Genomic DNA, 13835 nt, shown 5'->3' on the forward strand with positions numbered 1-13835 from the left:
ATTGTCAATCGTGAACTCCATCTCCAGCGTCACCCTCGCTTACCAGAGGTCGACTCCAACACGTCTTCGTCGCCGACTTCTTCGTTGGTTTCTCCTTTCAAATAGAAGACTCTACCTTGGTAACACGACATACGAAAACCACTCCTCCCTTTCTTCTTTTGTTTAATCGTGTTCCTTCACTCGATTTCCCTTTTATTCTTTGTTCTTTAACTTTTTTCTTTTTGTTCCTAAATTGCCCCTCCTCCGCTTATTCGATAATCTGTTTAGCTCTTATTTTGTTAACATTGTTATGGAGAGAGTTTTTTTCTTTAGTCCAAGCTGGATCTTCTTTCTTTAGTATTTGTATAATCCAGCTTGAGGGGGAGTTTTAGAATAATGTACACCAGAATACTGTACCATGTTGGTTGAATTGTGGGTCAAAGAGAGGAAATAAAATAATGGAATGACTTGTATTAATGATAGAAAGGCCCCTCTATTTATAATAGAGGGGAAGTTACAAATAAAGTAAGCTAGGCGATGTGGGACTAAAACCCACATAGCCGACATAAGCTAATAACATAAAAACACCCCAAAAGGACCAGAATACCCCCACGGTATTCTGGAGTACATATATTCTAACACTCCCCCTCAAGCTAGATTATACAAACATGAAAGAAGGAAGATCCAGCTTGGACTAAAGAAAAAAAGAAATTGGTAGAACCGTAGGTCAGAAAGAGAGAATAAAAGAATGGAATGGCTTGTATTAATGATAGAAAGGCCCCTCTATTTACAAGAGGGGAAGTTATAAATAATAGAAGCTAGGCGATGTGGGACTAAAACCCACATAGCCGACATAAGCTAATAACACTTAATAACATAAAAATAACCCTAAAAGGACCAGAATACCCCCACGGTATTCTGGTGTACATTATTCTAACACTTCCCCGCAAGCTGGATTATACAAATACTAAAGAAAGAAGATCCAGCTTGGACTAAAGAAAAAAACTCTCTCCATAACAATGCTAACATATTTCTTTTTCTTTTTCCAGAATTACCCCTATCTTTAGTCTTTTTATAATTTGTGCTTTTTAGATTCCATTCTTCCAAGTTTACCCATCCCGCCAATACCTTACACTAGACTTCTTTTCTTCCCTTTAGTTTGCAGTCCAATAATTTACAATTATGCCATTATTATCATAAAGGTTGATCGATATGATTTACTCCTTTCGATTAGCGATGGGTTACGTAAATTGCAAACAAAACTTTCTAATTTGATGACAGGTTTTTGGGAGCATGCAACTATTAACAACTACTTTTATGATAAGATGTCAAGCATGATACAATCTTCAGAAGGCGGATTAGATATGGAAAAAAATGTGGCCAACGAAAGCGACGATCAAATTGAAGTACACTGATGTAGTCCTAGGTTGGTAGGGGACCAACTAGGAGCCAGTACTACAGGATCTGATATGAACTGGTGGTCCGATTGGGGCAGAATAAGGTTTTAGGTCAAAATTAGGGTTAGGGTTTGAGGTGTTGGTTATGCTAGGCAAGTGTGGGGAAGTCTATCAGTGAAGGTCCTGAGATATTTTGATGAGCGGAAATGTATAAACTTGAATGGCAGCAGGTTAGGGTTTCAGGTTTCGGGTTTTCAGAAAATGTATGGTGAGGGAGGGGATCTAGGGTTTAGAGTCAAGTGTATAGGGAAATCCTTTGGGTCGAGTTTTCGTCTAGGGCAGAGGGTTATTCGATCCAAAATTGGGCCAGAATGGTTGGCTAGTTTGGTCTGTGGGAAAATTAGGGTTTTGGGTTTTAGTATGGTGATGGAGGATCTAGGGTTCGATTGGATGAAAGCATAGTTGTCACGGCGTCACGGCGATCCAAGTCGGTGGAGGGGTGTCACGTCGATATATCGACATGTCGCCCGCCATGGCGTTGCCATGGCGAGCATGTCGACCAAGTTTTATTTTTTATTTTCTCTATTTTTAATGTGTTAATAGATGTATACTCAAGCCATGTTTTATTTTTTCTCTATTGTTTCTCAAGTTTTAAGAAGAAAATTCAGAAATCGAAGAAGAAATCAAGAGGGAAAGAAGAAATCGAAAGAAATCAAGAGGAAAGAAGAAGAAGAAGAAATCAAGAAGAAATCAAGAGGGAAAGAAGAAATCTAGAGAGATTGAAGAGGGAAAGAAGAAATCAAGAGGGAAGAAGAAATCGAAGACAGGAAGAAGAAATCAAAGAGGAAAGAGAGAAGAAGAAGAAATCAAAGAGGGTCGCCATGGCGAGGTCGCCATGCAGCCCTCTCGCCAGACGCCGCCGCCATGGCGACGCCAGACAACTATGGATGAAAGGGGACAGAAGTGTGGATCAGTGTAGGGGCTATGCGAGGTGTTGTGGTTTAAGTTTGGTGAATTTCTTATGGAGGAATAGGTCTGGACAGAGCTAAGAGTGTGGAGAAAGTAAAAACAAAAAGGGGGATGTTAGGGTTGGGGCTGTGGAGGATTAGGAGAAGAAGTATGAGTATTGATGAGATGGATCAAACTTACTGTCGTTGCAAGGGCACTCGGTTAGAGGATCTTGAATAAATCTTGAATCTTTTTTATCTTGAACTTGAAGGAGATCTTCAAAGAACTTGAAGGAGAGCTTCAAAAGAACCACCGGGCTTCACACCGCAAGGTATTGATTGGATCAAACACCAATCCCACCAACGAACCACTCGGGTTTCCCACCGCAAGGTGTCAATTGGATCAAACACCGATCCCACCAGCCTTGATCAAACACCAGACAAAATCTTCAATGGAGAAGAAGAGCAGCAAAAGCTTTTCATTAACATCAAAATTTGTGTTCAATACTTGCCCCCTTTACAACCTTATATAAAAGACTCAAAAATAGCCTACACTAAAAATGAAAGGCCTAACCCAGTCCTTAACCTATTAGGTAACTTAAACTGACTAGGAAAATGAAAATGACTCAAAACAGTCCTAATCCAGCCCCCACTAAACACTTAAAGAAAACTACTAAAATCACTTAAATTGAACGATTGGTTGAACTGGTTCAATTTATGAACAAAAACACCAAAATAAAACTAAGTATGGAACTAAAACAACTAATCCCGTATGCAACCTAATTATTCATAGTTTAGGCCCATAAAGTGGCTTATTACATTGAAAACCCATGGGATCAAAGGCCCAACATGTATACAACCCAACCTTAGACTTATTCCTAAGCAAAGAAGCCTAGTTTGGTGATAAATGTGCATCATACACGGTCCGATCAAGGTTGCAATTGAAGAATTGATCGACGGTCCAATTTCAGTTGTGAAACCCCACGATCCGATTCCCATCGAAGAGACGTCGTTTGCTAACGCCCATCAGACGATCGTGACGGTTGATCATAAGATGTGTTAGATCATCACCCCCATCAAAACCGATGTTTGTGGATACCGATTGAGTGGTATTAATTCTCTCATTTTACAAAACTCGTGGACAAGTTTTTCTCGACACCGGAGGAATTGATGCAAATACACTACCTTGGACCGACCCGAACCCAGTTGGGTATCCTGAAAAAGATGAACCGAGTCCAATTTAAGTTTTTGAATCTTCTAGGATTTTAGGAATTTATGTTATTTGGGGAAATAATGTCTTCTAGTTTATTTTATTCTGTTTATTTTAGAAGTTAGCTACGTAGGATATTTGGTTCCCTATTCTTCTTAGTTTCCTTATTTGAATTAATTTCTTAGTTAGAGAGTCAGTCTTTTTTTTAGGAGTCTTTTATTTCTCTATATATATGATGTAATTCCCCATCGTTGGAGACAGATTTGAAGAATGAATTGAGTTTATGGTTTGAGTAGCCTGAGGGTTGTGTGTGTGCGCACTCTTCCCACCCCCCCCCCCTCTTTCTTATGCGATTTCTTCTCTTTCCCCCCCCCCCCTCTGCAACTCTGATTTCTACCAAGTTCCCCTCTTCTCCTAAGTCCTAACCGGTCCTCCACCAGTTGATGTAGATCGAGGCATGAAGAAGAAAGGACTAAAACAGAATCCAGCCAGCCTTTGGTCCATTTAATGAGCCAGGTTTCAGCCCGTTATTTGGTCCTTAGAGTAGTCCTAGCATGAATCGTATCTTATGGGGCCAGGATGCTGATTGCGTGGGGTATTTTCCAGAAGATATGGAGCTGTCAAATCTGCCTTGTAAAGAGAAGATTATGAAGAGGTGATATTATATTTAGTTACTATTTTAGTAGTTTCTATTTTGTGTGCTTAGTCATTAGCAATGTTAGACTTTATTCAGTTTCTATTTTGAGTTGTAATTAGTTGCTATTTTATAATGTTTCTAGAAGATGGATCTTAGAATAGGGGTAGTTTCTATTTTTGAAGTTTCCATTCTTGTAATACTTGCTTTATTATTTCATAAAGAGAAGGGGGCTGGACAAGGGACCACAATTTTGAAAATTGGAAGAACTTGGCTTGTGTTGGTTTGCTGTGTGATTCATCTTCTGTGAGAGAGAGATGGAGACAAGTGAGATAATTGCACATCCTTCTTATTCCCTCTTCTTCTCTACTATCTTCTCCTTTTGTTTCTATTTTATCTCCATTGCAACTGAGGTTTACTGGGAGTACCAAGATCTATAGTGAGAGTGTTGAATGTACTGTTGCATGCTCCATCAACCATACTCATGCACTGAAGTCTGGGAAGCAAGAATACTCCTTGTGGCACTGTTATTCTGGGTTTTCTGGGCAGCAACATTCAGGTAGGGATTAACATCCAACCAGGACTTTACTTCCAGACTTTGGTATGTTAATCCTCTGGACATTACCCAACTTTGATTGTAGTTTTGAAGACATACAATGACTGGATCTTTCTGTGATACCATGTTTCTGTTTTTCATTATTTCTCTAATGTCCAGATTTAAGTTGGGTGATATAGCAAATGTATTTGTATCACCCTAACACCTATATCCTGAATGAGGGGAATGGCCAAAGCATCAAAAGGAACAAATGTGAAATGCCCCTATTGAAGCAAATTTGATGTTATAAACTTCAAGAGCTTTTTCTCTCAGGGACAAATGAATATGCCATATTTAAATTGCCAAAGAGATATATCATCATAAATTAAAAGGCCTGTACTTGTAACAAATCTAAGACAGGAGACTACATTCTTTTTAAAAAACCATAGAGGCCAATTACTAGTAACAAATTTAAGACAGGAAACTACATTCTTTTTAAATAATCATATTGTCAATACTTGAGACTCGTATACAAAAATAACCTTGTACATCATCACAACATCAGATTTGGGAATCATATACTACTGAATAGCAGTGCTTGTTTAAGAAAATTAAAGTGAAAGAACAGATTTTCCCACCACCCCATGGACCTCTCTTTTTCTCTCTTGGTTGGGGGGGGGGGGGGGAAGAGGGGGACTAGGAAAGAAAACAAAAACTTTGCAGAGAGCTCATTGATTCTATAAAAGGGGACAGACCTGGTTAAATCCTGATTTAAAAGCTTCAACTTGTTTGTAAATTCCACTATTTACAGTTGCATCCACCGTTAGTGAAATAAATTCTTCCAAGTTATTCATATTTACCTAAGAAACATAGAGTAAAGGGGTTAAATTCCTGAAATGGAATAACAGAAGAACAAAAATAAATTACCAAAGAAGGTAAGAGAGGTCTTACCATTTTATGATCAGGTCCCGAGGCTAGAATATAATCAGGATAGCCAGGAAGAGTAAACTCAAGGAAGAGGTCCTCTATTCGGGTATTTCGGAAACATGACTCAGATATAATTGTTGTGGAATTCACAGAAACAGATTCCAATAATTTCTTCCTATCAACAAGAGCCTGAAACTCTAGCAAGGTTCTTCCAAGCTCAGGATCAAATGACTGGATGTCAAATACATTGAGATCCTATATAAGAAAATTGTGGACAGAATAGTCAATGTCAACACCAAAATTCAACATTAACACATATATAGGCTAATGTGGAAAGGCATCAGAAGTACCAACTATGGATGTAAATGGCACCTGTTCCATAATTAATTTACAGAAGGCTTTAGATAAGGGAAGATCTAGAACCCTCCCTTCCTGAAGAGCCTTTGCTACAACCTGTCCAAGAAGGACAAACTTTTTGATCACTTCAGCAAACTGTATCCCATCTGAGGTACCTGACGAATCTGACCATGGACGAGGAAAAAGCCCAAAAGGAGCCATCACAAATCCAGAACTTTCCGCATATAAGCTTTTCCCTGGAGGGGAAGAATTGTAGTCCTCTCTCCACATACCCAAACCAACCTTTTGGAACTCCTGACTAACCAGGGTATAAAACTCCATCGTTGGGCCCAGCCCTGTACCAACTTCTTCATTGTACTCGACTTCGATGATAGTTTTATGCCGGGCATACTGGTCCATCATCTGTGCAGCAGAGTCCAAAATGTGGCTTCGGCAAACTTGAAACTTTTTACGAGGCACAGTAAGACCATTCAATCGCCTCTCATTTGGGGCATTTGGATTATTATTAGTTGATTGTGCCCATGGATGAGATTGATCTTGTGAGAAACCAAATGCCGTCAACCGGAAGTATTTAACCCTTGCCTCAAAACCAAATAGAAATGGGCATATGGCCATTAACTGGCTACACCATGAAGGCATTCCACCAATAGACACAGCTAGTTGGTCCCGCATTTGCTGTTCCAGTTTTTCAGTTAACTTACAGTTTACGAACTCAGTCCGTGGTATTGCAGGTACTGCAACCTTCAAGTCATCCAGGTCATTGATTCTCCCCTCAGCAAAGGCACGTGTTCTTTCACCAGACATTAGATGAAATGCAAACCTGCTCAGGCCTTCCAAAATTTTGAGCAGAAATAATATATCGTAACATGGATTTGATTTCTCCAAGTCACAAGGAAGTTCAGAAATCAACATGCTGGAGAAAAACGGAACATCCTGCCAAAATGGCCCGAGTCTATCCAAAGTGGAAGAAATTATAGAACCATGAAGATGAGGATTTGATTGTTTCACTTCCACAGCTTTCCTATATGTTACTTTGTAAACTTCACTCCAGAATCTTGGCCCCACAATTACATCATTCTCGGCCTTTGCTTGTTGTTGGAGAATTGCTTGATAGAGGGTCAATGACCGGTCCAGCTGTCTTCCTTCTAGGTAAAATATCAATTTGGGGGAAGAACCACCATTGCTACAGGATGTGAAATGTTTTCTACCTTCAATATGTTCGTCACTAGATGCAAAATTGGAGGTAGTTGCTGCATGGAAGTGCAAAGATCCCTCAGACTGTTAGAACTGATAATGGAAAACTAACAAATTTATCTCACGTGGTTTTAACTTTTAACAGCAGTGCATGGCAATAGGGATGTAAACGGATCGGATTCGGCTCGTATAGTGCTATATCCGCATCCGCATCCACATCCGCATCCGATTAGCTTTCGGACGGATTCGGATAGTGCTAAACGGATACGGACACGGATACGAATCAGATATTTTATCCGTTTACATGTAAATATAGCTTTTCGGATAGCTATAGCCTATCCGTATCCGCATCCGCATCCGTTTAGCTTTCGGACGGATTCGGATAGTGCTAAACGGACACGGACATAGATACGGAAATGGATTTCGGCTATTCATTTACACCCCTACATGGCAACCTAGATGAGTTAAAAGGATCCCCCCCCACCCCCCCTCAACAAAAAAAAAAAAAAGGAAAATTACCTAGATCCACTATATAAGAAAAAGTATTATAAAACAAGTAGGTTTAACTTTGTTTTACACTTACTTTCCTTGTAAACCTACTTGTTCTTTTTCCCCTTATCTAGTAGATCTAGGAAATTGTCCCCCCCCCCAGGACTTACCAATTGCTGAATCTTGCACTCTCAAGCTGGAATCCTCGACTGGAACATATCGTACATCTTGGGCTGTAGAACCCTGAATCACAAAAAAAATATATATAATATGATGCTAAATTTTCTCTCTAAACAGGAGTAAAGGAGACAGATCAGAGCCAGATGCAAGCAGGTCATAGAAATGGAAGAAACTGGAACTGAAAATGACAAAGACAGTAATGACTTACAGGACATGCTTGGTTCAGGGATGGACCTGTATCACCTGGAATAGCTTGTATTACGTCACCTGCTCTTTCACCTTCTAGTGAAGAATGGGACAATTTAGCCATGTCTTCCTGCATTAAATTAAGAATGAAATGAAGCACTGATCACAGACAACACATTGTATAACCAAAGTTTTTCTTGCAAAAACTTTAAAATAAAAAAATTTCCTATACATGTATATCTTGAAACTCTCTTTAAAAAATTACTTGTCCTAATTTTAGAGAACCATCTTGAGCTTATAAACAACAGAACGAGAGCATGAAAACAACCTGCATCGCGGGCAAATCAGATGACAAGTCATTAGTCTTCCCCATGTCACTTTGAACATTGTCTTGATGAGATCTTGCATCAGCATGTCGAGGAAGAGGCAGACCAATTTTTGAAGGGGTCAAGGACTGACTTGTCAAATTGATATGTTCACCTCCACTAGAGCTAACTTTAGGCCACAGAAAACCCTCAATGGCATCTAAAGAAGAAAAAGGTTCGACCGTTAGAACATCTCCAGGGTAATTGCATAGGCCTGACTCATCCTCAGCCTTCACAAAATGAACTTTTAAACAAGGATGGATAGTGCAACGCCCTTTTGGAACAGTAGCATAGCTGTTTCTTGGCTTGGAGACATGGCTTAGAATAACAGGAAAATTTTCTATGGAAGAAAATGCGCACTGCAGTTTCCGTATTAGAACTGCCAAATGTGTGTCCTCCCAAACTCCACCAGTCGAGGTAAGACAAAACCTAGCAAACATCTCCAACCTCTTTAGCACAAAATGAAAATGAGTGGATAAGCCATGGGGATCTGTCTTCCCCTCTAGATACTTGCCATTGGATAGGTAATTTACGAGGGATTTCACTATTCCACTTTCTATGAACTCAAAAGTGGACATTGGTTCCCTTCCACTAAGCTCTGCCATTATTTGATGCAATATATGATATAAGTTCTCTTCTTGTTGAGCATAGATATCATTACCAATGGACATGCTCACATTATCAGTTAAATAGGCACAAAAAGTTCGAAGTTTCTGCAGAGTTTCAGTCAGTCCTATCTCAGAGTTCTGGGATTCTGTAAGAAAGTAGGTGGCCTTTATGTGCATTGCTAGAATTTTAACAGAATCATCTTCGATCTTGCAATCTTGCATTTCGGAAGATGAAGAGCAGTCAGCATCAAAAGCAAAACATAAACATTTAAGTGCATCCTTTGCAGCTAATCTTTGGTCTGATCCAATCAGGATGCTGCAAGATGTTGGTACCATGAGCTGCGAACTTCTTTCAGGTGTCAGAAGTGCATCAATGGCATAAACAACACCCTCTTTTACAAAAGAACTCAAGAAAACATCAGGAAGCTTAGACAGCACAGTCTCAGCAATCCTTAGAGCAGAGATCAACACATGATGATCCTTTCTTGAAAACACACCAGCCAAAAAACTGCCAATTGAAGTCAGATAAAAACTATTAGTTTCAGTTAAGATGCCACATTATCCACTCTAATGGAGGATATCATCATTCACCTTGAAATGTTGGTATTCTTAACCAAGTCAAGAAGCATGTCAGATCTGCTGAAATAAACAAACTTGTTGATAATAGAAAGGCAGCCATAGCAAACATATAAATTTGCACCAGAATTAACCACCTGTCCCAGGGAGGGAAGAAAATGTTACAGAGCTATGGAAACTGAAAACCACAATACGGCCTCTGGGCATCAAGAACCAACCTGGATCAAGACAGGAAGGATGTCGATCCCAAACTGTCTCAGAAGTTCAGGCCGGTCTATTAGAATCTTTTCCTTATCTGAAACTAGCTGAATATCTCCATTGCTTCTAGCTGAAGAAGGAAGAAGCTCATTTATCAACTTGAGGAGTTCACGTACCTAAGACAATGAAAAATTTATTAGATCTTTCTTATATAAAACCATCTAAGCTTGTTGCAGCAATTTTAAAGTCATCAATCAGCTTCAACATAAATATTAAAAAAAAATGATAGCTTAACAAAATGATGTGATGATATCCAAATGAAATGGAACAATGTCATAGCATATAAAAAATTGATAATCAAATAATTTGAAAATACTCTAACTGGGAACAACTAATAGAAAAGCAATGATCCAGTTTTTAAGACTACTGGAAAGATAATTTTATATTTTGTTTCTTCATACTATGAGAATAAGAAGAGGAACACATGTTCAAGTAATGATGTGAAAAAACTTAGCCATGCGACCTATTTGACTTTGGCTGTTCCCGGAATGCCCCCTCCTTCTCCGGCAGCTCCCACCGCTGCCTGCTCCCCTGCTTCCTGCCCCCCTGCTCCCCTCTCTGACCCTCCCTCCCACTCTCCTCCCAACTCCCCCCCATCCACCCCAGCTCCCGACCATCCTACCTCTGTCGCTAAACCTTGGACTTCCTTCTTCTCCGGTAGCACCTCTGCAACCCCTGCTGGACATCTTCTCCATTTTGTCCCACCCACCTCCCTTGAAGATTCCAAAGTTGGCTTCTGCCCCAATGGTTTACTCGACGAAGAAATCTCCAAATGGCAGTGCTGCCTTGTGGGGCATTTCCTGGGTAGCTGTCCTCCTTACCATATCGTCAAGTCCTCTCTTCTCAAACAATGGCGAGCTGCTGGCGCTGTTTACATCTACTTGTTATCTAGTGGGATTTTCATCTTCAGATTCTCCGACGAAGCTGACCAAGACCGAGCTCTTCAAGGTGGCCCCTAGCAGATTGGAAGGAAGCAGATCTTTCTCAGGCAATGGGATCATCGTTCCACCCTCACTAGGATTAACCTCAAGTCCATTCCCATTTGGATCAACCTTCCTGGCCTCCCCTTCCATTACTGGTGCCCCTCTGGTCTCAGCATCGTCGGATCGACCGTCGGCAATCCCCTCTTCTCCGATGAGCGCACAAAAAAAATGGACCGCCTCTCCTTTGCTCGCATCTGTGTTGAGCTTAGTGCTGAGGACTCCCCTCCTGATTACGTCACAATCCAGGAAGAAGATGGTCACTCCTTCTCCCAGCGAGTCCTCTATGAAGGTCTGCCCCACCGCTGCTCTGTCTGCAAACTCTTTGGTCACACCTCGAAGAGCTGCGTGCCGGACCCCAACACTGCCAAGGATCTCTCGGCTTCTTCCCAATCTGCTCTGGTGACGCCGGTCGAGGCTGAGACCCCAACTGGAGAACTACTTCCTGCTTCGTCTTTGGCCACGGGTGCTTTGCCTGCTGAGGCTTCGCTTGCCTTGCCTGCTGCTGATTCCGCCGTCCCTGAGATCCCCTTGTTTGGTTCTTCTCAGGTGGTTGCTACTCCTGGAGATAACTCGACTGGCTCTATCGCGATTGTGGCAGTGGAGCAATCAACGATGACCTCCATGGCGCCTGAGGCAGGCGACCCCAAAACCCCCCCTCGCGGTCGGAAAAAACAAAGGAATCGTCGTCGAAGAAGTCACCGGGAACCTGCAGAGATCTCCTCTCTTGGCGAGCTCCCCGAGACCCACCTACCACGCTGCTCTCCTAACGCAGCCCACAATCGATTCGCTGCTCTCTTAAGTCTCGATCCTGAAGACGATTGTGCTGTCACTGTCTCTTCGGCTTCCAAGGAGTCCAGGCTGACTCTCAACGAAGGCCTACAACATCTCTCTGCGAAACCCCCTGCATCTCACCTTTTGGCCCTACCTCGCTCCCCTTCCCCTTCTACTACCTTAAACATCAGCCCCCCCACTGCTACACTACAAGACCCCCCTTTTTTTAGCTTTCACCCACCACCACCAAGGTCCTCTGTTCCCCATATAACCCCGTTGACCACTCCTCGTGGGCCCCCCTTTGTCCCTTCTCAATTAAACCTCCCCCTCCTTATCCCTTCTCACTTAAACCTGGCCCCTGTCGACCCGACCCGCATACCCCCCTACCCACTTAACCACCCTTTCCACACTTATACCAATACGGCTGAACCCAGCCGAACCAGTCCCAGCTCACCCTTCCGGTTCAATTGGGCCCACATCGCCTTGTCATCCCCCCCTCCTCCCCTTCCCTAGTTTGCTTTCCCCCTTTGAAAGACTACCGTCTCCAGCCTCGCAGTGTCCCACCGGGGTCCAGGGTTAATTCCTCCACTGGTTGGCTGCCCCCTCCCCCCCCCTCTCTCATGATCCCTTGGATTATTTGGAATGTCCGTGGGCTCAATGCTCCGGCCAAACAAGCTGAAATTCGTGCCCATCTTAAGTCCACCAAATCCTCCCTCAGCTGCCTCCTTGAAACCAAAGTGCTCAAGCAAAATTCTTCCCGCATCGCCCACTCCATTACCCCCTCTTGGTCCTTCCTTTCTAACTATAACCACTCCCCCAATGGCCGAATTTGGGTTCTCTGGGATCCCACCAAATTCCAAATCTCGGTCTCCTCCTCCTCTGCCCAACTTCTCCACCTTAGCATTTCAGATCACCTTCACAACCACCTTTTTTTCTTCACCATGGTTTATGCCCTCAACCGTCACCCTGATAGGATCCCCCTCTGGGACGACATTCGATCCATCTCTTCTTCTGTCGGTTCCTCCCCTTGGGGTATTGGAGGTGACTTCAATGTCGTCCGTTTTAGCCACGAAAAATTGGGTGGTTCCTCTCTAGACCACCAAGCAGTTGCAGCCTTCAACTCCTGTCTGGAGGACTCTGAGCTTAGCGACCTCAGATGGTCAGGTGCTGATCTCTCCTGGCACAACAAGCGCTCTGGCCCTGACAGAGTTGCCTGCAAGCTCGACAGAGTCCTTGTCAATGATGCTTGGCTTTACTCTCTTCCTTCCTCCTATGCCTTCTTTGACCTTCCTGGTCTCTCTGACCACTCCCCCATTTCTCTCTTTGTCCTTCCCTCTCTTTCTTTTGGCCCTAAACCCTTTAAGTTCTTTGACATGTGGTCGTCTCACCCTGGCTTCCTTCCCGTTGTCCAAGCTGCTTGGAACATCCCAGTCCAATCCTTCTCCTCTCCCCTCCTCGCCTTTTCCAAAAAACTCAAAAATGTCAAGGTGGCTCTCAAAGCCTGGAATTCCACCACCTTCGGCATTATTTCTTCTCGTGTTTCCTCTTGTCGAGACACCCTCTCTGCCATCCAACTCCGCCTCCAGTCTGACCCCCTCAACCCCTCCCTTGCTGAAGAAGAAACCATTGCTGCTTCCGAGCTTGCCTCCTCTCTCTCCCAAGAAGAAAGCTTCCTTAAGCAGAAATCCAGGATCAAATGGCTTGAGCTCGGCGACTCAAACACCGCCTTCTTCCACCGCTCCCTCAAAGCCCGCTCCAACTCCAACTCCATCCTCTCTCTTACCTCCTCTGATGGATCTCTCCTCTCCTCTGTTGATGCCATCAAAGCTGAGGCCGTGAACCATTTCACCGATATCTTTTGCCCTCCCTCCCACACCCTCTCCCCCCTCCCCGATGATCTTATCAACAAATTCCTCCCCCCCATCTCCTCAACTCCCTTAGCTCCATCCCCTCTAACTCCGAAATCTCCTCCACTATTCGCTCCCTCAAGGCTAACAAAGCTCCAGGCCCTGATGGGTTCAGCATGGGATTCTTTTCCACTTGCTGGGACATCATTGGCGTTGAGCTTATCAGTGCCATTAAGAGCTTCTTCTTCAACCCTCACCAGATTCATTACATCAACCACACCTTCCTCTGTCTCATCCCCAAATTCCCTGGAGCTTCATCCATTTCTGACTTCAGACCCATCTCCCTTTGTAACCTTCTCTACAAATTCATCGCTAAAATCCTTGCCAACCGG

The 13835-nt window shown here is 42.9% G+C and overlaps 1 protein-coding gene across 2 annotated transcripts in view; it reads right to left on the minus strand.

Moving 5' to 3' along the window:
• The window catches only part of LOC122651322 (E3 ubiquitin-protein ligase UPL4), a 31662-nt gene that overhangs the window by 4800 nt on the left and 13027 nt on the right, over positions 1–13835 (minus strand). The window contains exons 7-14 of one of the 2 annotated variants that reach the window (XM_043844671.1): positions 9803–9958; positions 9600–9721; positions 8364–9516; positions 8058–8165; positions 7840–7912; positions 6002–7236; positions 5654–5884; positions 5458–5562 (exon numbers count right to left, since the gene is read on the minus strand). In XM_043844671.1, the coding sequence (XP_043700606.1) occupies positions 5458–5562; positions 5654–5884; positions 6002–7236; positions 7840–7912; positions 8058–8165; positions 8364–9516; positions 9600–9721; positions 9803–9958 (3183 nt within the window). Of the gene's footprint in view, positions 1–5457; positions 5563–5653; positions 5885–6001; positions 7237–7839; positions 7913–8057; positions 8166–8345; positions 9517–9599; positions 9722–9802; positions 9959–13835 lie in introns of both variants that reach the window. The other variant, XM_043844670.1, reaches the window with a different exon arrangement.

This window comes from Telopea speciosissima, chromosome 2, assembly GCF_018873765.1.
Source record: "Telopea speciosissima isolate NSW1024214 ecotype Mountain lineage chromosome 2, Tspe_v1, whole genome shotgun sequence".
In the NCBI taxonomy this organism is placed as follows: Eukaryota; Viridiplantae; Streptophyta; class Magnoliopsida; order Proteales; family Proteaceae; genus Telopea; species Telopea speciosissima.